This window comes from Ranitomeya imitator, chromosome 5, assembly GCF_032444005.1.
Source record: "Ranitomeya imitator isolate aRanImi1 chromosome 5, aRanImi1.pri, whole genome shotgun sequence".
Taxonomy (NCBI): domain Eukaryota; kingdom Metazoa; phylum Chordata; class Amphibia; order Anura; family Dendrobatidae; genus Ranitomeya; species Ranitomeya imitator.
Genome location: NC_091286.1, coordinates 388,658,301 through 388,686,086, shown reverse-complemented (window position 1 = coordinate 388,686,086; position 27,786 = coordinate 388,658,301). Strand labels below are relative to the sequence as shown.

The 27,786-nt window shown below is 42.2% G+C and overlaps 1 protein-coding gene across 1 annotated transcript in view; it reads left to right on the top strand.

Annotated features, from left to right (window-relative positions):
• The window catches only part of AGPAT5 (1-acylglycerol-3-phosphate O-acyltransferase 5), an 88,281-nt gene that overhangs the window by 48,919 nt on the left and 11,576 nt on the right, over positions 1 to 27,786 (top strand). The window contains exons 5-6 of the mRNA XM_069726815.1: positions 17,788 to 17,878; positions 20,408 to 20,569. Of these exons, the coding sequence (XP_069582916.1) occupies positions 17,788 to 17,878; positions 20,408 to 20,569 (253 nt within the window). The remainder of the gene's footprint in view (positions 1 to 17,787; positions 17,879 to 20,407; positions 20,570 to 27,786) is intronic.

Genomic DNA, 27,786 nt, shown 5'->3' with positions numbered 1-27,786 from the left:
AGGAGAAAATGGACCCCAAACCTTGTTGTACAATTTGTCCTGAGTACGCCAATACCCCACATGTGGGGGTAAACCACTGTTTGGGCGCATGGCACAGCTCGGAAGCGAAGGAGCGCCATTTGACTTTTTAATGCAAAATTGACTAGAATTGAGATGGGACGCCATGTTGCGTTTGGAGAGCCCCTGATGTGCCTAAACATTGAAACCCCCCACAAGTGACACCATTTTGGAAAGTAGACCCCCTAAGGAACTTATCTAGATGTGTGGTGAGCACTTTGACCCACCAAGAGCTTCACAGAAGTTTAGAATGCAGAGCCGTAAAAATAAAACAAAAATTTTTCCCCACAAAAATTATTTTTTAGTCCCCAGTTTTGTATTTTCCCAAGGGTAACAGGAGAAATTGGACCCCAAAAGTTGTTGTGCAATTTGTCCTGACTGCGCTGATACCCCATATGTGGGGGGGAACCACTGTTTGGGCGCATGGGAGGGCTCGGAAGGGAAGGAGCGCCATTTGGAATACAGACTTAGATGGAATGGTCTGCAGGCGTCACATTGCGTTTGCAGAGCCCCTAATATACCTAAACAGTAGAAACCCCCCACAAGTGACCCCATATTGGAAACTAGACCCCCCAAGGAACTTATCTAGATGTGTTGTGAGAACTTTGAGCCCCCAAGTGTTTCACTACAGTTTATAACGCCGAGCCGTGAAAATAAAAAATCTTTTTTTTTTCCCACAAAAATTATTTTTTAGCCCCCAGTTTTGTATTTTCCCAAGGGTAACAGGAGAAATTGGACCCCAAAAGTTGTTGTCCAATTTGTCCTGAGTACGCTGATACGCCATATGTTGGGGTAAACTCCTGTTTGGACACACGGGAGAGCTCGGAAGGGAAGGAGCACTGTTTTACTTTTTCAACGCAGAATTGGCTGGAATTGAGATCGGACGCCATGTTGCGTTTGGAGAGCCCCTGATGTGTCTAAACAGTGGAAACCCCCAAATTATAACTGAAACCCTAATCCAAACACACCCCTAACCCTAATTCCAACGGTAACCCTAACCACACCTCTAGCCCAGACACACCCCTAACCCTAATCCCAACCCTATTCCCAACCGCAAATGTAATCCTAGCCTTAACCCTAACTGTAGCCTTAACCCTAACTGTAGCCTTAACCCTAACTGTAGCCTTAACCCTAACTGTAGCCTTAACCCTAACTGTAGCCTTAACCCTAACTGTAGCCTTAACCCTAACTGTAGCCTTAACCCTAACTGTAGCCTTAACCCTAACTGTAGCCTTAACCCTAACTGTAGCCTTAACCCTAACTGTAGCCTTAACCCTAACTGTAGCCTTAACCCTAACTGTAGCCTTAACCCTAACTGTAGCCTTAACCCTAACTGTAGCCTTAACCCTAACTGTAGCCTTAACCCTAACTGTAGCCTTAACCCTAACTGTAGCCTTAACCCTAACTGTAGCCTTAACCCTAACTGTAGCCTTAACCCTAACTGTAGCCTTAACCCTAACTGTAGCCTTAACCCTAACTGTAGCCTTAACCCTAACTGTAGCCTTAACCCTAACTGTAGCCTTAACCCTAACTGTAGCCTTAACCCTAACTGTAGCCTTAACCCTAACTGTAGCCTTAACCCTAACTGTAGCCTTAACCCTAACTGTAGCCTTAACCCTAACTGTAGCCTTAACCCTAACTGTAGCCTTAACCCTAACTGTAGCCTTAACCCTAACTGTAGCCTTAACCCTAACTGTAGCCTTAACCCTAACTGTAGCCTTAACCCTAACTGTAGCCTTAACCCTAACTGTAGCCTTAACCCTAACTGTAGCCTTAACCCTAACTGTAGCCTTAACCCTAACTGTAGCCTTAACCCTAACTGTAGCCTTAACCCTAACTGTAGCCTTAACCCTAACTGTAGCCTTAACCCTAACTGTAGCCTTAACCCTAACTGTAGCCTTAACCCTAACTGTAGCCTTAACCCTAACTGTAGCCTTAACCCTAACTGTAGCCTTAACCCTAACTGTAGCCTTAACCCTAACTGTAGCCTTAACCCTAACTGTAGCCTTAACCCTAACTGTAGCCTTAACCCTAACTGTAGCCTTAACCCTAACTGTAGCCTTAACCCTAACTGTAGCCTTAACCCTAACTGTAGCCTTAACCCTAACTGTAGCCTTAACCCTAACTGTAGCCTTAACCCTAACTGTAGCCTTAACCCTAACTGTAGCCTTAACCCTAACTGTAGCCTTAACCCTAACTGTAGCCTTAACCCTAACTGTAGCCTTAACCCTAACTGTAGCCTTAACCCTAACTGTAGCCTTAACCCTAACTGTAGCCTTAACCCTAACTGTAGCCTTAACCCTAACTGTAGCCTTAACCCTAACTGTAGCCTTAACCCTAACTGTAGCCTTAACCCTAACTGTAGCCTTAACCCTAACTGTAGCCTTAACCCTAACTGTAGCCTTAACCCTAACTGTAGCCTTAACCCTAACTGTAGCCTTAACCCTAACTGTAGCCTTAACCCTAACTGTAGCCTTAACCCTAACTGTAGCCTTAACCCTAACTGTAGCCTTAACCCTAACTGTAGCCTTAACCCTAACTGTAGCCTTAACCCTAACTGTAGCCTTAACCCTAACTGTAGCCTTAACCCTAACTGTAGCCTTAACCCTAACTGTAGCCTTAACCCTAACTGTAGCCTTAACCCTAACTGTAGCCTTAACCCTAACTGTAGCCTTAACCCTAACTGTAGCCTTAACCCTAACTGTAGCCTTAACCCTAACTGTAGCCTTAACCCTAACTGTAGCCTTAACCCTAACTGTAGCCTTAACCCTAACTGTAGCCTTAACCCTAACTGTAGCCTTAACCCTAACTGTAGCCTTAACCCTAACTGTAGCCTTAACCCTAACTGTAGCCTTAACCCTAACTGTAGCCTTAACCCTAACTGTAGCCTTAACCCTAACTGTAGCCTTAACCCTAACTGTAGCCTTAACCCTAACTGTAGCCTTAACCCTAACTGTAGCCTTAACCCTAACTGTAGCCTTAACCCTAACTGTAGCCTTAACCCTAACTGTAGCCTTAACCCTAACTGTAGCCTTAACCCTAACTGTAGCCTTAACCCTAACTGTAGCCTTAACCCTAACTGTAGCCTTAACCCTAACTGTAGCCTTAACCCTAACTGTAGCCTTAACCCTAACTGTAGCCTTAACCCTAACTGTAGCCTTAACCCTAACTGTAGCCTTAACCCTAACTGTAGCCTTAACCCTAACTGTAGCCTTAACCCTAACTGTAGCCTTAACCCTAACTGTAGCCTTAACCCTAACTGTAGCCTTAACCCTAACTGTAGCCTTAACCCTAACTGTAGCCTTAACCCTAACTGTAGCCTTAACCCTAACTGTAGCCTTAACCCTAACTGTAGCCTTAACCCTAACTGTAGCCTTAACCCTAACTGTAGCCTTAACCCTAACTGTAGCCTTAACCCTAACTGTAGCCTTAACCCTAACTGTAGCCTTAACCCTAACTGTAGCCTTAACCCTAACTGTAGCCTTAACCCTAACTGTAGCCTTAACCCTAACTGTAGCCTTAACCCTAACTGTAGCCTTAACCCTAACTGTAGCCTTAACCCTAACTGTAGCCTTAACCCTAACTGTAGCCTTAACCCTAACTGTAGCCTTAACCCTAACTGTAGCCTTAACCCTAACTGTAGCCTTAACCCTAACTGTAGCCTTAACCCTAACTGTAGCCTTAACCCTAACTGTAGCCTTAACCCTAACTGTAGCCTTAACCCTAACTGTAGCCTTAACCCTAACTGTAGCCTTAACCCTAACTGTAGCCTTAACCCTAACTGTAGCCTTAACCCTAACTGTAGCCTTAACCCTAACTGTAGCCTTAACCCTAACTGTAGCCTTAACCCTAACTGTAGCCTTAACCCTAACTGTAGCCTTAACCCTAACTGTAGCCTTAACCCTAACTGTAGCCTTAACCCTAACTGTAGCCTTAACCCTAACTGTAGCCTTAACCCTAACTGTAGCCTTAACCCTAACTGTAGCCTTAACCCTAACTGTAGCCTTAACCCTAACTGTAGCCTTAACCCTAACTGTAGCCTTAACCCTAACTGTAGCCTTAACCCTAACTGTAGCCTTAACCCTAACTGTAGCCTTAACCCTAACTGTAGCCTTAACCCTAACTGTAGCCTTAACCCTAACTGTAGCCTTAACCCTAACTGTAGCCTTAACCCTAACTGTAGCCTTAACCCTAACTGTAGCCTTAACCCTAACTGTAGCCTTAACCCTAACTGTAGCCTTAACCCTAACTGTAGCCTTAACCCTAACTGTAGCCTTAACCCTAACTGTAGCCTTAACCCTAACTGTAGCCTTAACCCTAACTGTAGCCTTAACCCTAACTGTAGCCTTAACCCTAACTGTAGCCTTAACCCTAACTGTAGCCTTAACCCTAACTGTAGCCTTAACCCTAACTGTAGCCTTAACCCTAACTGTAGCCTTAACCCTAACTGTAGCCTTAACCCTAACTGTAGCCTTAACCCTAACTGTAGCCTTAACCCTAACTGTAGCCTTAACCCTAACTGTAGCCTTAACCCTAACTGTAGCCTTAACCCTAACTGTAGCCTTAACCCTAACTGTAGCCTTAACCCTAACTGTAGCCTTAACCCTAACTGTAGCCTTAACCCTAACTGTAGCCTTAACCCTAACTGTAGCCTTAACCCTAACTGTAGCCTTAACCCTAACTGTAGCCTTAACCCTAACTGTAGCCTTAACCCTAACTGTAGCCTTAACCCTAACTGTAGCCTTAACCCTAACTGTAGCCTTAACCCTAACTGTAGCCTTAACCCTAACTGTAGCCTTAACCCTAACTGTAGCCTTAACCCTAACTGTAGCCTTAACCCTAACTGTAGCCTTAACCCTAACTGTAGCCTTAACCCTAACTGTAGCCTTAACCCTAACTGTAGCCTTAACCCTAACTGTAGCCTTAACCCTAACTGTAGCCTTAACCCTAACTGTAGCCTTAACCCTAACTGTAGCCTTAACCCTAACTGTAGCCTTAACCCTAACTGTAGCCTTAACCCTAACTGTAGCCTTAACCCTAACTGTAGCCTTAACCCTAACTGTAGCCTTAACCCTAACTGTAGCCTTAACCCTAACTGTAGCCTTAACCCTAACTGTAGCCTTAACCCTAACTGTAGCCTTAACCCTAACTGTAGCCTTAACCCTAACTGTAGCCTTAACCCTAACTGTAGCCTTAACCCTAACTGTAGCCTTAACCCTAACTGTAGCCTTAACCCTAACTGTAGCCTTAACCCTAACTGTAGCCTTAACCCTAACTGTAGCCTTAACCCTAACTGTAGCCTTAACCCTAACTGTAGCCTTAACCCTAACTGTAGCCTTAACCCTAACTGTAGCCTTAACCCTAACTGTAGCCTTAACCCTAACTGTAGCCTTAACCCTAACTGTAGCCTTAACCCTAACTGTAGCCTTAACCCTAACTGTAGCCTTAACCCTAACTGTAGCCTTAACCCTAACTGTAGCCTTAACCCTAACTGTAGCCTTAACCCTAACTGTAGCCTTAACCCTAACTGTAGCCTTAACCCTAACTGTAGCCTTAACCCTAACTGTAGCCTTAACCCTAACTGTAGCCTTAACCCTAACTGTAGCCTTAACCCTAACTGTAGCCTTAACCCTAACTGTAGCCTTAACCCTAACTGTAGCCTTAACCCTAACTGTAGCCTTAACCCTAACTGTAGCCTTAACCCTAACTGTAGCCTTAACCCTAACTGTAGCCTTAACCCTAACTGTAGCCTTAACCCTAACTGTAGCCTTAACCCTAACTGTAGCCTTAACCCTAACTGTAGCCTTAACCCTAACTGTAGCCTTAACCCTAACTGTAGCCTTAACCCTAACTGTAGCCTTAACCCTAACTGTAGCCTTAACCCTAACTGTAGCCTTAACCCTAACTGTAGCCTTAACCCTAACTGTAGCCTTAACCCTAACTGTAGCCTTAACCCTAACTGTAGCCTTGAAATAAATACATTTTTTTTTTATTTTTTTTTTATTTTTTCCTAACTAAGGGGGTGATGAAGAGGGGTTTGATTTACTTTTATAGCGTGTTTTTTAGCGGATTTTTATGATTGGCAGCCGTCACACACTGAAAGACGCTTTTTATTGCAAAAAATATTTTTTGCGTTACCACCTTTTGAGAGCTATAATTTTTCCATATTTTGGTCCACAGAATCATGTGAGGTCTTGTTTTTTGCGGGACGAGTTGACGTTTTTATTGGTAACATTTTCGGGCACGTGACATTTTTTGATCGCTTTTTATTCCGATTTTTGTGAGGCAGAATTACCAAAAACCAGCTATTCATGAATTTCTTTTGGGGGAGGCGTTTATACCGTTCCGCGTTTGTTAAAATTGATAAAGCAGTTTTATTCTTCGGGTCAGTACGATTACAGCGACACCTCATTTATATCATTTTTTTAATGTTTTGGCGCTTTTATACGATAAACTATTTTATAGAAAAAATAATTATTTTTGCATCGCTTTATTCTGAGGACTATAACTTTTTTATTTTTTTGCTGATGTTGCTGTATGGCGGCTCGTTTTTTGCGGGACAAGGTGACGCTTTCAGCGGTACCATGGTTATTTATATCTGTCTTTTTGATCGCGTGTTATTCCACTTTTTGTTCGGCGGTATGATAATAAAGCACTGTTTTTTGTCTCGTTTTTTTTTTTTTTTTTTTTCTTACGGTGTTTACTGAAGGGGTTAACTAGTGGGACAGTTTTATAGGTCGGGTCGTTACGGACGCGGCGATACTAAATATGTGTACTTTTATTGTTTGTTTTTTTTATTTAGATAAAGAAATGTATTTATGAGAATAATAAATATTTTTTTTTTTTTTTTTTTACACACTTGTAAAAAAATTTTTTTAACTTTTTTACTTTGTCCCAGGGGGGGACAATACAGATCGGTGATCTGCCAGTTTGCACAGCACTCTGACAGATCACCGATCTGTCTGAGAGCAGTGCAGCGTTACCAAGTGCCTGCTCTGAGCAGGCACTTGGTAAGCCACCTCCCTCCCTGCAGGACCCGGATCCGCGGCCATCTTGGATCCGGGACTTTCTGCAGGGAGGGAGGTAGGAGACCCCCGGAGCAACGCGATCACATCGCGTTGCTGCAGGGGTCTCAGGGAAGCCCGCAGGGAGCCCCCTCCCTGCGCGATGCTTCCCTGCACCGCCGGCACATCGCGATCATGTTTGATCGTGGTGTGCCGGGGGTTAATGTGCCGGGGCGGTCCGTGACCGCTCCTGGCACATAGTGCCGGATGTCAGCTGCGATAAGCAGCTGACACCCGGCCGCGCTCCCCCCGTGAGCGCGGCCGATCGTCTATGACGTACTATTCCGTCCGTGGGAAGTAAAGCCCACCCCACATGGACGGAATAGTACGTCTAATGGCAGAAAGGGGTTAAAGGGAACCTGTCACCCCCAAAATGGAAGTTGAGCTAAGCCCACCGGCATCAGGGGCTTTTCTACAGCATTCTGGAATGCTGTAGATAAGCCCCGGATGTATCCTGAAAGACGAGAAAGAGCCTATATTATACTCACCCAGGGGCTGTCCCGATTCTGTTCTGGTCTGATGGGCTTCGTGGTCTGATCCGGGGCCTCCTATCTTCATAGATGACGTCCTTTTCTTGTCTTCACACCACAGCTCTGGCGCAGGCGTACTTTGTCTGCCCTGTTGAGGGCAGAGCAAAGTACTGCAGTGCGCAGGCGGCGGGCCTCTGTGACCTTTCCTGGCGCCTGCGCACTGCAGTACTTTGCTCTCCCCTCAACAAGGCAAATCAGTACACCTGCACCGGAGCCACGGCAGGAAGACAAGACGAAAACGTCATCGTAAGAAGATGGGAGGCCCCCGACCGGACCATGACATCCATCGGATCCAACCTCCCACCGGGGTGAGTATAATCTAATCTCTTTTTCTCATCGTTGAGGTTACATCGGGGGCTTATCTACAGCATTACAGAATGCTGTAGATAAGCCCTGATGCCGGTGGCCTTAGCTCACCTTCGATTTTGGGGGTGACAAGTTCCCTTTAACAACTGAATATAACACAAAGCAGTCATGCAATTGATGTCATCTGCACAGAAGACACTTGCAGATCATCCCGTCAGCCAATCACAGATGTGCTTGTAAGGCAGTGTGTGATTGGCTGAGAGGTAACCATGCACAAATGTCACTGTGCACTCTATATAACCTTAAACATGTACCAGGTGCTCTGTAGATCTCTATCCCCATCCACCCACTATATAGTGGATCGATTATTTTAATACATTAATTCCACGGGGGCCGGCCCTTCCCCTACCTAGACCAGTGATTAATTAATTCCTCCCCTCACCCCCTCTATTTTCATGTGTAATGTAAAGACCCAGTCCCGCGGATCACTGAGGCTCTGGGAAGAGTGCACATGCACAGCAACAGTCAGTCACAAGCAGAGCAAGCTTCAGTGACTCACTGTGACTGAGAGGCCCTCCCTCCTCCTCCTCCCTCCTCTCTTCCTGGTCCAGCGTCTGCTACCCGCCACCTGACCGCAGCAGTGACAGCCGGCTGGACAGCAGCATAATATATGCTAGCAGGTGAGGAGGGGGGCCCGTTTAACTGTCATATCACATGCGTGCAGCAGAGCGGGCCCCCTGCTTCTCCTGTTAGCAGTAATACTGCCGCTGGCTGTCATTCACATTCATTGCTTTGAATGTCCATCGGGGCCCCTGTGCGGTTGCACAGGTTGAACAGGCGGTATGTCCGCCTATGCTGACCAGCGAATAATATCCTTGAAAACGTTATTTTTAAGGTTTAAAAGTCAATGTGTTTCGAGGTCAACACAGGACCTCTTGATCAGGACAAAAACCTAGACAAAAACTAAACGCGTTGACTTTTAAACATTAAAAATAAAGTTTTCAAGGATATTATTTGTTGGTCAGATTCAGCAGCAGCGCATCAAGTGACGCTTCACCCAGATAGGTTTGTTTTTTAGACCATAGTGTCCCCTTGTTTGGCATTTCTCTAGTGATGAGAGCCCGCTTATTTTACAGATGCATATCTCCATAAGCATGAGCTGGGTACAATGTACGGGCACTACATTGGCAGTTTGCAATTTTCGCTGCTGCCCATTTCTGGAAAACACCCATGGAGTCACAATCGTCATGACACCTGTCAATAAATTCCCAAATGGGCATAATTTCCAAAATGGGGTTAGTTCAGGGGGGATTCTGCTCTTCCAGCATTTAGGGGCTCTGTATATGGAGTCCGCAAACTATCATAGAAAATTTTGCGCTTCTGGATGCCTCCTGTATAACAATACTGCTTAGCCATACTGTGAGACTTGGGAGCGACGGAACGCTATTTGCCACTAGTGCTCTGTTCCTCCCAAGTCTCGCTGTATGGCTAAGCAGTACTGTACAGCCAGATATAGGGTATTTCTACATTCTGTAGAAATTGTGGGACAAATTTTGGTGCCATTTTTACCCATTTCCCAGAAGGAAAATGTGAAATCTGGGGCTAAAACAACATTTTGATGGTAAAAATGTATTTTTTTTCTTCATTGCCCAATGGTATAAAATTCAGTGACCCACCTGTGGTGTCAATATGATCACTTCACCCTTAGATGAATTCATTGAAAGGTGGTGTTTGTAAAATGGGGTCACTTAATGGGGCGTTCTGCTCTTGTCACCTTAGGGGCTTTGCCAATGTGACATGGCACCCTCAAACTAGTCCAGCAAAATCTGAACTTCGATATGGCGCTTTGTCACTTCTAAGCTTTTCACTGTGCCTGAAAAGTAGTTTTTGACCACATATAGGGTATCGACATACTCAGGAGAAATTGCGCAACAAATTTTGGGGTCCATTTTTCTCCTATCTTTGTGAAAAATAATATATTTGGGGCTAAAAAAAATACCTTTTGTGAGAAATGTTTTTATTTTTGTGGTTTTACGTCATAAATTTCTGTAAAGCAGCTGGGGGTTCAAGATGCTCGCCACATTCTAGCTTCCAAAATGGTCACTTTCCACTATTTAGGCACATCAGGGCCTCTTGAAACCTGACACCTGCAGACCATTCCATCAGTCTGTGTTCCAAAACATCACCCCTTCTTTCTGAGCCCTGTAGTGAGGCCAAACAGTAATCCTCTCCCCCCCCCCCCCCTTATGAGGTATCTGCGTACTCAGGAGAAATTGCAGAACAAATTGTATGGTACCATTTCTCCTGTTACCCTTGTTATATGCCATAATCATCAACATTAACAGAAATAAACACTTGAAATACATCACTCTGTTTATAATGACTCTCTAGTAGTTTCACTTTTTGTATTGAAGAACTGAAAAAAATTAACTTTTTAATAATCTAATTTTGTGAGACGCCCCTGTATATACCCTATAAGGCCACCAACAGCGCATGTTTTTAGGATTTTCATAGCATTGCCCTAGGTGTTGGAATCATCATTTGTGCAATACTAAAAAAAATCCTGAGAACATGCACTGCTGGTGGCACTTGAGGGACTGGAGTTGTACACACCTTCTTTACACCTATAGGAGCCTTTGACCTCTTATTCTAAAGCTATTGGCATCAATATGAAACACATGGTCTTCTTCCCTTTGCAGCTAAACTAACTTCTACTCTTCCTCTTCTGAGTAGGCTTTCTACAAGATTTTGGATTGTCTGTGGGAATTTTTGAACATTCATCCAGAGAAACATTTGTGTGGTCAGAGACTGATTTTGGGCCTGAACTAAGAGGGCCTGATTTGCAACCTCTGTTATAGTGTATCCTAGAGGTGTTTGATGGAGTTGAGGTCAGGGCTTTATGTGACCAGTAAAATTCTTCCATCCCAAGCTCACTCAACCCAACCTTTTATGGACCTTGTTTTGTGTCCTGCTGGTGCAGAAAAGGTTTTTCCCATGAAGTTGTATGCGTCGAATTGGCTTGCTGAAGTATTAATTATCCCTTCACTGGCCTTGCAAAATACAGTCAGGCAGGTAATCAACCCAATAATAAACTGAGCTATTAGGGAACGTAAGAACAGGCTGAATTTTGTAGTATTCGGGAAGAAAAATATTTTTCCACCACCTGGAACAAAACCATAACAATGCAGTGACATGACAAGAATCTACATAACTAATCATAAGCTAAATTGTTACAGGTCAAATTTACTGTAAGTATACTGTAAGATATCCAAGATGATTGTCTATAAAATGATGGCAGTCTCAAGTTCAAAGCAGAAATGGATAATGAGACATGGAGCCTAAAAGTCAAAAGTTCAAAACATTGTTAGGCTACGGTTCCACGTTCCGGATTGCCGGAGCTTTGGACCAAGCAGAAAACTCGCTCCGCCCAAAGCGCAGCCCCCTTCTATACGCACGGTGATTCCCGGATGTGTTCATTGCACACATCCGGAATCTTCGCACCCCAGTCATAGGGCCCTGTGATTTACCTTAGGTAAACGGACATGCTGCATTCTAAAAAGACGCGCCTCATGTCCGGAAACTCCTGCCGCCAGGTGCGTGTTCGCACGCATAGTGGAGACTGGATTTCATTAAATCCCCTCCACTATGCTGTAACATCTGGATGCTGCGGATTGAACGCTGCGGTGGTACGCAGCGTTCAATCCGCAGCTAATCCGGATGTAATCCAGAGAGTGGACATTCACCCTTACCCTTTTGCTCCTCGCTGTAAGGCCGCCGTCACACTAGCAGTATTTGGTCAGTATTTTACATCAGTATTTGTAAGCCAAAACCAGGAGTGGGTGATAAATGCAGAAGTGGTGCATATGTTTCTATTATACTTTTACTCTATTTGTTCCACTCCTGGTTTTGGCTTACAAATACTGATGTAAAATACTGACCAAATACTGCTAGTGTGACGGCAGCCTAAGTCTTGCATGCAGCTGCTAAGCCATGGAAACCCATTCTACTGGCACAACAGTTTTGTGCTGGTTAGAATTCTGCAGTTACTGAGTCAGTCGAGGGTTGGTGACCTTTTTATATGGACTATGGCATTCAGCACTTGACTGTACTGTAAATTTATGTGGTCTCCACTTCATAGATAAGTTGCTCAAAACACAAAAGAAAAAAAAAAGTACAAAACGTCCCAAAGACAGTTTCACAGTTTATTCAAAACACATATATCATAATACATAATAAATACAATAAATAGAGCAATTAAGTGAATGGCAGGTGTAAAACACAATGATCCCGAGTGCTGGTGGGAGGGGGGGCAGTAAATGACCACTAGCAGGACAAAGAGCAAGTGCAACCCGTATAGGCTGTTCCCTTAAAGATATCAATCAGTCAGAAAACGACCATAACACCCAAATAGATAGGTCACTTTAATATAGAAATCACAGTTTTAGCTCACACAGCGCAATCTGATAGAAGGGAACTGAAAATCTTGTCCCAAAAGGACCGTTAAGACCAACTAGTGACAAAGGTAAATATCCATTTAAGGGAACTCAATAGCATCAAAAAACGCCCTTACCCATGGTTTTTACCACCTGGAGACCTAGTGCAGCAGCCCCAACGCGCGTTTGTCGTGATCATGTCTGAGTGTCCCTGGCTATTTTAGCCTCCCTTACTATAATACTGAGGGTGTAATGGTACAGCATTAATATAGTTTCTGAGCTGAGGCTTGTGCTTATAGATAAGTTGTTGTAGGTCCTAAATGCTTCACTCACAGATGATCTTGGAATATTGAGGAGGGAAGCAATGTCATGAACTGACTGGTTAAAATGGTTGGTGTCCTAAAGAAGCCAAATTTTTATAAGTTCTTTAGAACAATCCATTGTTTCAGTAATTTTTGTAAAGGCAGAGTGCACGACTAGTAGTTTGACTTGAGGTATCTGAGGAATCTTTAGAGGCATCATCATCAAGGTCACTGTTGGGGCTCACAATCTAGATTCCTTATCAGTATGACACATACCTCTGGTCAATGCTACAAACTCAGTCTAAAAAAAAAAACAGCAAAATTTAAGAATGAGAAAGTATACTGTTAGTTCATCAGTTGTCTGCCAAATTGCATGTAATTGCACTTGGATTTATCGCCTCCAAGCAGGTATTAGATTCACATGACTCGCATATAGGAGGCCTGTTACTCAAAATGAAGCAAACAGTTGCAGACAAATAAATCCGTAGATGAAAAGACCTGGCATTCTCTGAGGATTATTCTGCGATAAGTCTACCAGGAAGCGTGCCAAGAAACTGCTTCTGGTACTGTGTGTTGGTTGATTAAATAGTTACCGTAAGTTGGTAGTTACAATGGCTATTATACCTTTACACCTGTACTAATATTAAGTCAGGGAAAAACTTGCTGTTTTTTTAATTTAAGGAAATTATTTTTTCCCTGATTGCATTTAGTCTTCCAGATAGCATCATGCCCAACATTTTATCCTTGGCCATAGAGACTCATAGAACTGCTGTTTTCTGTTGTGCAGCTACGCAGATTCTGGCTCATATTGAAATGTCGAGCCAACTTATGTGCTAGGTTATTACAGGGGTTTTCTACTTGTAGAAAAGTGGACTCCGAACAGGCTCTGATAAAATAACACACTATTCCCTCTCCCCCACTTTGTCTCCCCACTGCTGCTTCAGTTTGTGTTTGACTGCAGCTGTGACGTCACACCGACACCGCGCATTGCTGCTACAGCAGATTACAGAGCTCAGCATCTACCTTGTACATCGGCAGAGCTGCTGAGCTCAGTGACTGGTTGCAGGGTGATGTGAGCTATCGACGTGACATCACCTTAGACGCCAACACCAGAGAAGTAGTAGGTGAGTGCTATCTGTTTTGATTACTTTATGTTTATTAATCATTTGGGGTCCAACGTTCTGAAAGTGGAAAACCTCTTTTAAATTTAGGTGCTTTATCTCTTCTTCTTCTTCATAATAATAATATTATTATTATTATTAACGATACATTTTTATTTATATAGCGCCAACATATTCCACAGCACTTTACATTATAGAGGGGATTTGTACAGACAATAGACATTACAGCATAGCAATAATCACAGATCAAAATAGATACCAAGAGGAATGAGGACCCTGCTCGCAAGCTTACAATCTATGAGGAAAAAGGGGAGACACGAGAGGTGGATGGTAACAATTGCTTTAGTTATTCGGACCAGTCATAGTGTAAGGCTCGGGTGTTCATGTAAAGCTGCATGAACCAGGCAACAGCCTAAGTATGTAGCAGTACAGACACAGAGGGCTATTAACTGCATAAAGTGTATGAGAACATGATGCGAGGAACCTGATTATGGTTGAAGTTTTTTTGAATGGGCCACATAGGGATAGTTAGGTTAATGTGTTGAGGCGGTAGGCCAGTCTGAACAAATGCGTTTTTAGGGCACGCTTAAAACCGAGGATTGGGGAATAATCTAGTAAACTGGGTTGTGCATTCCAAAGAATTGGTGGAGCACGTGAAGTCTTGAAGACAGGAGTGGGAGGTTCTAATTATTGAGGATGTTAACCTCAGGTCATTAACAGAACGGAGGGCACGGGTAGGGTGGTAGGCTGAGACCAGGGAGGAGATGTAGGGTGGAGCTGAGCCATGGAGTGCTTTGTGGATGAGGGTAATAATTTTGTACTGGATTCTGAAGTGGATGGGTAACCAGTGTAATGACTGGCACAAGGTAGGGGCATCGGAATAACGGTTGGTGAGGAATATGATCCTGGCTGCAGCATTCAGGACAGATTGGAGAGGGGAGATTTTGGTAAGAGGGAGGCCAATTACTAGAGAGTTGCAATAGTCCAGACGAGAATGAATAAGAGAAACCGTAAGAGATTTTGCAGAGCCGAAAGTAAGAAAAGGTCGAATTCTAGAAATGTTTTTGAGGTGCATAGAACAAGAGCAAGCCAGTGATTGGATGTGGGGGTTGAATAAAAGCTCGGAATCAAGGATGACCCCAAGGCAGCGGGCATGTTGCTGGGGAGTAATGGTTGAACCACACACGGAAATGGCAATGTCGGGCAAAGGTAGGTTAGTAGAGGGAGTAAACACGAGGAGTTCAGTTTTTGACAGGTTCAGTTTTAGATAGAGGGAGGACATGAAGTTAGAGACAGCGGTAAGACAATCACTGGTGTTTTCTAAAAAGGCAGGCGAGATATCAGGAGCAGAAGTGTATAATTGGGTGTCATCAGCATAGAGATGGAACTCGAACCCAAATCTACTGATTGTCCAATAGGAGCGGTATACAATGAGAAGAGGAGGGGGCCTAGGTCTGATCCTTGAGGAACCCCAACAGTAAGGGGAAGATAAAAAAAGGAGGAGCCAGCGAAAGATACAGTGAAAGAGCAGTTAGAGAGAGATTAGATTAGAGACAGTTCTATAGTTAGCAGCACAGTTTTGGTCGAGGGATGGTTTTTTAAGCAATGGATGTATGATGGCATGCTTAAATGAGGAGGGAAAAATACCAGAAGAGAGAGAGAGGTTGAATATTTTTGTTAGGTGAGAGGTGACAGCAGGGGAAAGGGACTGGAGATGTGTACGTTGGGGGAAAAAATGAGTTTATTCATGGGGCCCCCCCAGTGAAGACCTATATAGGCACCCTTACCATCCACCTCGTGCCCCAAAAAATATTAAACGGCATGGATGCGATCTCTGCACATAGCGGAAGTCCCATATACCTTCCAACTTTCAAAGTCAGCGAGGAGGACATATGTATTAGCACGTGTACAGTAATTGGGTCCCTGCTGAAGCCCCTTGGTGTTCTCACCCACTATTGTAACCTTTTCATTGCCCCCATAGAGTATTATGCAGCCCACATATAACATCTACTATATAATTGTCTATGGGTCACTTCTGTCTTTCTGTCTCTGTCTTTCTGTCTGTCTGTAACGGAAATCCCAAATCGCTGATTGGTCACGGCAAAACTGCCACGACCAATCGGCGACGGGCACAGTCCGGCGGCAAAATGGCCGCTCCTTACTCCCTGCAGTCAGTGCCCACTCCATATCCAGTGGAGCGCTCACACAGGGTTAATTGCAGCATTAATGCACGGCGTAATGCAGTCTGTTAACGCTGCTATTAACCCTGTGTGACCAACTTTTTACTATTGATGCTGCCTATGCAGCATCAATAGTAAAAAGATCTAATGTTAAAAATAATAAAAAATAAAAAAAAATTATATACTCACCTTCCGGATCCAGCCCAGGCCTTTCCCGCTCCTTGCGATGCTCCGGTGACCGGTTCATGCATTGCGGTCTCGCGAGATGATGACGTAGCGGTCGCACGTCAACATCTCGCGAGACCGCAATGCACTCTTGGGAGCGACGGGCACAGTCCGGCTGCTCCCTACTCCCCTGCAGTCAGTGCCCCCTCTATACTACCCCCCCAGTCAGCGCCCACCGCCCACATAGCGTTGTAGTAGTCCGTTAAACCAACTTCGTTACACCGCGGTGTAACGCAGTCTGTTAACGCTGCTATTAACCCTATGTGACATACTTTTTACTATTGATGCTGCCTATGCAGCATCAATAGTGAAAAGATATAATGCTAAAAATAATAGTAAAAAAAAAAAATCATGATATTCTCGCCTTCCGTCGCCTCCGCAGCAGCTTTTCCTGCAGCTTGCGATGCTCCGGTCCCACCGCTTCGCTGATTGGTCGCGCCCAGCCGGCGTGATCAATCAGCGACATTGGCATGGGATTTTAATCACACTTGGCTGATTGGTCGCGCCCAATATTTATTCTGAAAACTTCATAAATAAACTACATACATATTCTAGAATACCCGATGCGTTAGAATCGGGCCACCATCTAGTGATACATAATTACTCACCTAACCCTGTTCCCCTGATGTGCTGCTTCGCTCTGTGTATTGTACAGTGTATGAACTGAGGCTCCGCACAGCAGGCGCAATTCTAGTGACAGTATGGTTGATCAGGGCATCATCGGCCTGCTGTTCCCTCATTGTGTTCAGCTGTATCTGCATCCTGAGGATGCGGTTACCATTGAAATTGAGACTATGGGAGAGGGGGCTATGCTATTTAACACCGGCCCCATCCCAAACTCGCAGGCCCTACAGCGGCGGCTTGGTCTGCCACTAACAGTAGTAGCCACTGGTGGATGCCAGCAAATTGACAACCCTTTAAAACTTTGTAAGCGATATGTTCAATTAAATATTATGGATTTTTCCATTAGGTTTACAGTGAGGCTATCCTTAGATGCTGTAGTGCAAAATTAAAGACCTATTTTCAGTAGACATAGGTTTGCTATTTTAATGCAAGTGAAACATTTTTAAAAGGATTTTCCAGGATTACCTTAGGCTAGGTCATCAATCCAATGGGTGGATTCCTGGCACAGCACCTGCAACAGTCAGCTGATTGCTTCCAACCAACACAGGACCTGCAGACAGTGTCTGAAACCGTGCAGCTCCACATACTGTACACTGCGCACAATTATTTTGTATTTTTGGTTATTTTATTATTGAACAGCTACAGCACTGTCAATTCCGAATTCTGGCTTAAAAGCTTTGATGGATAGGACCTGCGGTGTATTGTGGTCATTCTTGCATCTAAGCTCCAAACACCTCATGTCCTGGACAGCCTCTTTAAGATCTCTATACTTTAAGGGTACATTTTTGAGAGAGTAAAATCTGCTTGCCTTGTCATGGGCTACACATTTATCCTGACTACTGATCCACTCCTCGCCATCACTGTGGATAAACATAATGACTGTCATTCTGGCATTGAAGGTAAAAAGCACAAGATCAGAAAATGATTTTCACTTGTATTTTTCAGATGTACCTTGTGATTTTCCCAGAAGGAACACGATACAATCCGGATATACCGAAGGTTATTGCCGATAGTCAAGCTTTTGCTATGAAAGAGGGTAAGACCACAAAACCCCACCAAGGATTACACACAAGGTCCTTTGTCATTCCCATCCGTATCCTCATGTGTGTTACACGCTTCTCTATTCTTTGCATTTTTCTTGCACCTGATGGCACACTCCAGTTTGGTTATTTTTTTTCTTGTGTGAGCAGTTCAGGGCAGTGGAGCTGGGTTTTTGGCGCACATTAGGTCCATTTTGGGTTATGTTCGCTTGAGGCAGTCACGCGCATTAGCGCTTTTTTCCTGAGGTCATGAATTAGGTGATAGAAGACCACTACGATAAACGTAGCGCGCCCACACAGATGTGGAATATTATTGAATGCCTTGATCACGAATGTGTCTATTTTGGGTAAACCATTTCAGACCCAGCAATGTTCTTTGTACGCGCACCATATACGTGCTGAGAGTGTTTACGGCTCCATGGCCAAAGACTATCTTATTTCAGGCAGGTTTTTGTTCTTCCAGAACTCCGTGCAGTTTGGCTGAAGAACACAGGCATTCTTAGCCCCATTGTTGTCGGCCTCTGGTATACTTCTGTGCTGAAGTCTTTTATATTTAGAAATGTGAAATACTGACTTAAAACAGGATATTAAACTCAGAGCAGACTTGTAAGGCACGTTGTGCCCAAAAATACACGATTAAAAGTTATTGTCTCACCGGAGAATATGCAAAGTGATACGCAGTCATAGAAAGTATCTCCGAGAATTATCCTAAGTCTGTGCATCTGTCCACTAGGAAGGAAGCAAAGTTGTCCTTAATTATCCTTCAAGCGACGGTAGTAAATGAATAAGCCAGTCCTCATGTAAAGCAAAACCCTGTCTGATTCTGCTTAGTATTACTGATTTCATATCTAGGTGCACTAAGCTCTTGAGGTTTCTAATGATGTCTGTATACTGTCATATCTATATGGAATAGAGGCCAATTGCTGGCTGCACACATTCCTTCTGGCCTAGTACTTTTGTCTTTGCCTGAGGGAAAAAAAAATTTAGTTTTCTTTTTTTTTCTTTTTTTTTTTTTTGTAGGGACTATGCCACCAGGTTTTTGATACCCAAACTGAGAGGAGCATAATGTGGAAGCAGAAACCCTGTTTCCAGCGATGTGTCACTTAGTGGGCGCCTTGATAAAATCAAAATTTTCTCTGCTCCAGAACTAGCAGTTCTCTGAATGCTGAGCTCTGTATAACGCGGCCTCCAGCACTGGTTGGCAGGTTTCATCCTATGTACAGTGTACACAAAGCTATCAATCAGAGGTGGCAGCGGGTTTATACACAGCTTATGAATATATAGCCTGACTACCTGGCAGCAGGTTTACTAGTCCTCTAGTGAGCTAATGCTGTCATTTTATCAAAACTACACTAAGCTGCCCCATAAGTGACATATTGCAAAAACCTGGTGACAGATTCCCTTTAAGAAGTTTATATCGATACACCTCGGTTTGTTGATATATTTGCTGACAATGAACTATGAAAAAGTGGTTGAAGAACATTACCCTCACCAATTTTATAAGTAAATAATTTTCCAAAGGTGCTGTAGGAACATTTTTACAAGATGTTGGTAACATCCATCCAATCCACACAGTTCTGTTAATCCTCCATCTGAATTCTTGTGAGTACCCGGTCATTTCCGGTGTATGGTGAAATGATCTTTCTACTTCCGGATTATGGCTTCAACAGTGCTCTGGGACAGTCAGTAGTTTAGAAATTCTTCTGTAACCAATGTCATCAGTATGTTTTCAACAATAAGGTTGCAAAGGTATTGAGTCTTCTCACTAGTTTTACCCATCATGCGATGTTTCTTGTGTGGCACCTTGATAATGAGACACCTTTTTACAGGCCATCAGTGGAACTAGCTGATGTTATTTTTCACTGAGTGGCAGGATTGCTTTCTAATTACTGATAGAATTCAGTTTGTGTCATCACTTTTCACGGCTTTTTACACCTTCATGTATTCAATACTTTTCCCTGTGTCATTTCTCATTATTACACACAATTTAATTTTTGGACATCTATGGTTTGATTCCTTTGCATGTGTGGATTGGATGGGTTGTTAGACATTTGAGAATATCACGTCAAGCGCATCTTTAGAAATAGATTTGTTTAAAAAATAATGACACACGCACACCCACACACTATATAATAAACTTATATATATTCATATCACTGTGTATGTATATGTGTGTGTATGTATAATATATATATATATATATATATATATTATTATATATATATATATTATTATATACTGTACATTCTATATACTATATATATATATATATATATATATATATATATATATATATATATATATATATATATATATATATATAGGTATTATATAATTACTGTGTGTATTCTATATATAGATATTATAATGTCTGTGTACACACTTGCTGTGCTTTTCCATCCTTTTTTTTATTGTGTAAATTGTTTATTTTTTTTCTGATAAATTCTTGTATCATTAAGTGGTCTAACTTGGATATCTAATAAAAAGTTTCCATAACTAATTCAACAATGCATTGTTTTTCCTAGGGCTACCCGTTCTTAAACACGTGCTGACACCACGGGTCAAGGCAACTCACATAGCGATTGAGACCATGCATGACTACTTGGATGCTGTATATGATGTGACTGTTGCTTATGAGAAGACTACCACTGAGAGTGGCCAAAGGAAAGAAGCCCCTTCCATGACAGGTAGTTTTCCAGTATACTCTATGCAATTTCTGGACTTGGCTGTGATCCATTGGTTTCCTGTATCATTGACTTTGGAGGGTGTATAGAGCTGTTTTATGACCACATGAAAGTTCAGCTCTCCTTTGTGATCTATGGTCATAGATCACCGGAAGCTCAGTAAAAGACAAGTTATAAATTCAAATTCTCTATCAGAATGAGCTGAGTTTCTCAGAAAATTCATTCTGCAGCCAGCAATGAGCAGGGAAATGGCCATAAAGGGGTGCATGGCACGTTTCCTCATCGGAGCACCTTCTATCTCTGGCATAGCCAGGAACTGTCGGGCCTCCTGATGAACCTTAAGGACAGGGAAACGCGTCGAGGTGAGATTCCTTACATAGGAGAGGTCCCTTTGATTAAATGCCTTCCTTTGGTTGTGTATACTTTATCTGTTTGTATCTTTAATATTACGTTACACTTCCTCTCGGGCCTTGTATTGATTGTGCTGTGATGTGTTTTTTTTTAACCCGTGGAAGGAACTTTTTTCACCCACAAGGTCACTGTGCCTGTGGAGTTGTTCTCATAGGGACACAGTGAATTTCTGGACTTATTTTAACCCCTTTCTGACATGGGACGTACTATCCCGTCGAGGTGGGGTGGGCCCCCATGACCACGAACGGGATAGTACGTCCAGCGCGATCGGCGGCGCTCACGGGGGAGCGCGGCCGGGTGTCAGCTGTTTATCGCAGCTGACATCCGGCACTATGTGCCAGGAGCGGTCACGGACCGCTCCCGGCACATTAACCCCTGGCACACCGCGATCAAAGATGATCGCGATGTGCCGGCGGTATAGGGAAGCTTCCCGCAGGGAGGGGGCTCCCTGCAGGGCTTCCCTGAGCCCCCCGCAGCAACGCGGGGTTTCTACTGTTTCGGTACATTAGGGGCTCTGCAAATGCAATGTGACACCTGCAGACCATTCCATCTAAGCCTGCATTCCAAATGGAGCTCCTTCCCTTCCGAGCCCTCCCATGCGCCCAAACAGTGGTTCCCCCCCACATATGGGGTATCAGCGTACTCAGGACAAATTGTATAACAACTTTTGGGGTCCAATTTCTTCTCTTACCCTTGGGAAAATAAAAAATTGGGGGCGGAAAGTTAATTTTTGTGAAAAAATGATTTTTTATTTTTACGGTTCTACATTATAAACTTCTGTGAAGCACTTGGTGGGTCAAAGTGCTCACCACACATCTAGATAAGTTCCTTAGGGGGTCTACTTTCCAAAATGGTGTCACTTGTGGGGGGTTTCAATGTTTAGGCACATCAGGGGCTCTCCAAACGAAACATGGCGTCCCATCTCAATTCCAGTCAAGTTTGCATTGAAAAGTCAAATGGCGCTCCTTCGCTTCCGAGCTCTGCCATGCGCCCAAACAGTGGTTTACCCCCACATGTGGGGTATTGTCGTGCTCAGGACAAATTGTACAACAATGTTTGGGGTCTATTTTCTCCTGTTACCCTTGGTAAAATTAAACAAATTGGAGCTGAATTAAATTTTTTGTGAAAAAAAGTTAAATGTTCATTTTTATTTAAACATTCAAAAAATTCCTGTGAAACACCTGAAGGGTTAATAAACTTCTTGAATATGGTTTTGAGCACCTTGAGGGGTGTAGTTTTTAGAATGGTGTCACACTTGGGTATTTTCTATCATATAGACCCCTCAAAATGACTTCAAATGAGATGTGGTCCCTAAAATAAAATGGTGTTGTAGAAATGAGAAATTGCTGGTCAACTTTTAACCCTTATAACTCCCTAACAAAAAAAAATTTTGGTTCCAAAATTGTGCTGATGTAAAGTAGACATGTGGGAAATGTTACTTATTGAGTATTTTGTGTCACATAACTCTGTAATTTAATTGCATAAAAATTCAAAGTTGGAAAATTGCGAAATTTTCAAAATTTTCGCCATATTTCCGTTTTTTTCACAAATAAACGCAGGTAATATCAAAGAAATTTTACCATTGTCATGAAGTACAATATGTCACGAGAAAACAATGTCAGAATCACTGGGGTCCGTTGAAGCGTTCCAGAGTTATAACCTCACAAAGGGGCAGTGGTCAGAATTGTAAAAATTGGCCCGGTCCATAACGTGCAAACCACCCTTGGGGGTAAAGGGGTTAAATAAGCCTTATATCATCTGTAGCACACCTGAGGGTTTTCACATTTCCTGGTTAAAAAGTGTCTCTAACTTATCACTGCATTATAATTGTATCTATATTTCATCACTTATCTTTACATCTATATGTTTTCCCACCTGTTTAGTACAGGGCCAATCAAGGAGAGATAGGGGCAGCCATCGTTGAGTGGGGGCGCCAAGCAATCGTTCTCTCTAGGGTGCCAACCTCCACAGCTAGGTAGTGATCAGTTGGGGCAAAACCAGATACCCTTTAGGTTATTTTATAGTTTCCTCCCAACATTATTCTTGTCTTACACGCTGGGTGGTGTCTTTTAAAAGAAATTAATTAAAATTTATACATTTTAATTGATTATATGTATTACATATTTACAGTTTTTCCCTATTCTTCTGCCGTTTTTTTCTGCAAATGTTGTCCAATATTAGCCTACAGCTTCATAAATGCTTCAGTGCTTCAAATAAAAATGACACATACTCGGGTCAGGATCAGTGCTTTGCCTCGCGCCGCTCACACTACTTTGTTACAAGTGGTCTTTCATGGGCTAAGAACTACCATCAGTCAGAACTGAAACTGCTGCGTCCCATCAGGGACTGGAGCGATAATGTGACATAATGTCATGTGAGCATACATATTAGTCCATAGACCACCTTAGCTACCAAGGTCACACTCCGTATCACGATATATTTAACGTACCCCCAAGAAAGAGAGAAAAGTGGAAGATGAGTGTATACAATAATCAGCCATATTGGAGCATATGAACCATATAGAGGGGGTCTGTTGCTCTGCCATAATGGAAAGTCACTCCGTAGAAGTGGGTCCAGTTCTGGTGAACTTGAGCCATCCTTCTATATTACATGCATGATTACATATAATATGACATTTCCCTTGCATCAGCCATGGAAAGAGATATGCCGCCTTGGTTTCCTATTGTAAAACCTGCTGTTTGCCAGGATCAGTGCCTGCGACAATCTGCCGATCACCCAAGGTCTTGCCCTTGGAGAACCCCCTTGTGAAGAGGAGATTGTTTGTTTCCTACATGTCATTTTATACATGACACAATCTTTGCAATAATATTTGGTTTCCATTAATTAAAAATAACCCTATAAATGTACTCCTGTCTGTAGTTTATTAATCATCTTTTAATAAACTGGATTAAGCAAGTAGACATTGAGCTGCACTGCATGGATTTATGATGGTGTGCTTTAATTCCTACTTTACATTCTCCAGCGTGATCATAAGCTTCTCACAGAAAATTTCTGCTTTGTGTAATCAGTTGTAAATCCGTTAGTGAAGCCTCTTCTTCTAAATAAGATGCATCACTTTGTGCTCCACCGCCAAATGTCTTCCAGGACAAGCCGTTCACTGTGTGATGGTAATTTCCCCTTGAGTTATTATCTCTATTAAAGTGCCGTATAAATATATAGCCTCTTCCAGCCATATTCAGGATGTTCCTCAGTCCAGAATGTGTTCCTTTGCCAGTTCTTTCATTTGTTTGGATTCCGGATTAGGTTTATGGATGTGTTGACAAGTATTTCATATTTTCACAAACACTGTACCTAAGAAAGGCGAAGTTCTTGCAATGCTTTTTTTTTTTCCACCTGGCATGAGAATAAAGTGTTCACAAATATGTTTGAAATCACATTTTATACTCTAGAATATAGTACATTTTGATCATATATCACACTTTGCTTTATATGTAATTTACAATAATGACATTCCTTAAATTAAATCTTAAATGTAGATTCCCTATTGAGTTTGAGATTTAATGTTGTGGCTCGTCTTGATCTGCGGCCATTAACATTTATAGGTACATACTGCAAAGGAGCTGTGTCAGCACACACTCAAAATCTGCTGACATAAGGCGAAAAATCTCCATCTCCTGGTACTGAGAATAAGTCTTTTATTTTTTTTATTGTACACATAACACTATTGTACAGGGCATCCTTTCTGCATCAATGTAGTCCATGAACTGTTAATGAGAACCTTTCACCAGTTTGAACTTGTTAAATTGGCCACATCATAGAATAGTGGCTACGGAGAAAGAGATAGATATATATATAGATAGATATAGATATATATATCTATAGATATATATATCTATATATATATCTATATATATATATATATATATATATATATATATATATATATATATATATATATATATATATATATATATATATATATATATATCTAATATTTTTTTTTTTTATTTATTTATTTTTTTTTTAATTCTTCCTCTGTTTCTGAGATATTAGATGGTGAATTTTAGGTTATCATTTGTTATAGTGCAGCTGGGATTTACCAGCGTGGACGTGTACTTCTTCCCCTGCATGACGGTAACCAATTATAAGTAGGCAGCAAAATACAATGGAATAAAGTACACTCCCCTATTATAGGTTAAAACAGGCTTTCTCTTGTGTGAGACCTGTAATTACATACTGCCTGCTTTCATTGCAAAGCTGTGATTACGAAGTGTAGGGAACAGAGATGTGATGAAGGGTAAAAGGTGTGTGTAATCACACAGCAGCCACTGTGGAGGGATGGGCAGAGCTGAGCGTTGTCACAATACAAACACATTTGCAGCTTTGATGATGAAACTAGATGTGAAACGCACATTGGGTGCATTTTTTTCATGGACGGACTGTTGAGATTGCCAAAGGCTATGTGCACACGTCAGGATTTCTTGCAGAAATTTCCTGGACAAAACCGGACATTTTCTGCAAGAAATCCGCATGCGTTTTTTTTTACGCGTTTTTCTTTCCGCGTTTTTCTTACGCGTTTTTTGAGCGTTTTTTCTGGAGCTTCCCAATGCATTAAATAGCGGGAAAAACGTGAAAAATCTGCAAAATTAATGAACATGCTGCGTTTTTTACCACGATGCGTTTTTTATGCAGGGAAAAAACGCATCATGTGCACAAAAATTGCAGCAGAATGCATTAAAAATGATGGGATGCTTATGTATGCGTTAGTTAAGCGTTTTTCCCGTGGAAAATGCCCCAAAAAACGCGAAAAATCCTGAACATGTGCACATAGCCAAATGCCACTGGGCTTGTCTACTTATTCCTATTTATAGATTTTATTCCTTCGATCACTTTGTGATCATCTAGTTTACCCTATCTTGGTCTTTCTATGTATACTTTCTCATGATGTGCCTCTTTATGATGTCCTTTACACAATGGTATATGTCCACAATACTAGAACTGTAAGTTATACATTGTTGTATTCACTATTTTATTACTTGATTGCACTTTATTCATAGCTGTAATTTGAGAATTTGTATCATGCTTGTTACTGTTTATATTTATTCACCAGTTATGTATGACTTGGGTCTCCACATCTTATCCATTTTAATCTAATTTTCAGTAAAAATTAAATTTATTAATTCTCTATGTGCCTTGCACTCATTCCTTACAGGTTTTATCTTTATCAATGAAACCTGTAGAAATAACCACAGCATAAATTTGATATGCTGTGGATTTTAACCCCTTTACCCCCAAGGGTGGTTTGCACGTCAATGACCAGGCCAATTTTTTCAATTCTGACCACTGTCCCTTTATGAGATTATAACTCCGAAACGCTTCAACGGATCCTGGTGATTCTGACATTGTTTTCTCATGACATATTGTACTTCATGATAGTGGTAAAATTTCTTTGATAGTACCTGCGTTTATTTGTGAAAAAAACGGAAATTTGGCGAAAATTTTGAAAATTTCGCAATTTTCAAACTTTGAATTTTTATGCAATTAAATCACAGAGATATGTCACACAAAATACTTAATAAGTAACATTTCCCACATGTCTCCTTTACATCAGCATAATTTTGGAACCAATTTTTTTTTTTGTTAGGGAGTTATAAGGGTTAAAAGTTGACCAGCAATTTCTCATTTTTACAACACCATTTTTTTTTAGGGACCACGTCTCATTTGAAGTCATTTTGAGGGGTCTATATGATAGAAAATGCCCAAGTGTGACACCATTCTAAAAACTGCACCCCTCAGGGTGCTCAAAACCACATTCAAGAAGTTTATTAACCCTTCAGGTGTTTAATAGGAATTTTTGGAATGTTTAAATAAAAATGAACATTTAACTTTTTTACACAAAAAATTTACTTCAGCTCCAATTTGTTTTATTTTACCAAGGGTAACAGGAGAAAATGGACCCCAAAAGTTGTTGTCCAATTTGTCCTGAGTACGCTGATACCCCATATGTGGCAGTAAACCACTGTTTGGGCGCATGGGAGAGCTCGGAAGGGAAGGAGCACCGTTTGACTTTTCAATGCAAAATTGACAGGAATTGAGATGGGACGCCATGTTGCGTTTGGAGAGCCACTGATGTGCCTAAACATTGAAACCCCCCACAAGTGACACCATTTTGGAAAGTAGACCCCCTAAGGAACTTATCTAGAGGTGTGGTGAGCACTTTGACCCACCAAGGGCTTCACAGAAGTTTATAATGCAGAGCCATAAAAATAAAACAAAATTTTTTTCCCACAAAAATTATATTTTAGCCCCCAGTTTTGTATTTTCCCTAGGGTAACAGGAGAAATTGGACCCCAAATGTTGTTGTCCAATTTGTCCTGAGTACGCTGATACCCCATATGTGGGGGGGAACCACCGTTTGGGCGCATGGGAGGGCTCGGAAGGGAAGGAGCATCATTTGGAATGCAGACTTAGATGGATTGGTCTGCAGGCGTCACATTGCGTTTGCAGAGCCCCTAATGTACCTAAACATATAGAAACCCCCCACAAGTGACCCCATATTGGAAACTAGACCCCTCAATTAACTTATCTAGATGTGTTGTGAGAACTTTGAACCCCCAAGTGTTTCACTACAGTTTATAACGCAGAGCCGTGAAAATAAAAAATCTTTTTGTTTTCCCACAAAAATTATTTTTTAGCCCCCAGTTTTGTATTTTCCCACGGGTAACAGGAGAAATTGGTCCACAAAAGTTGTTGTCCAATTTGTCCTGAGTGCGCTGATACCCCATATGTGAGGGTAAACCCCTGTTTGGGCACACAGGAGAGCTCGGAAGGGAAGGAGCACTGTTTTA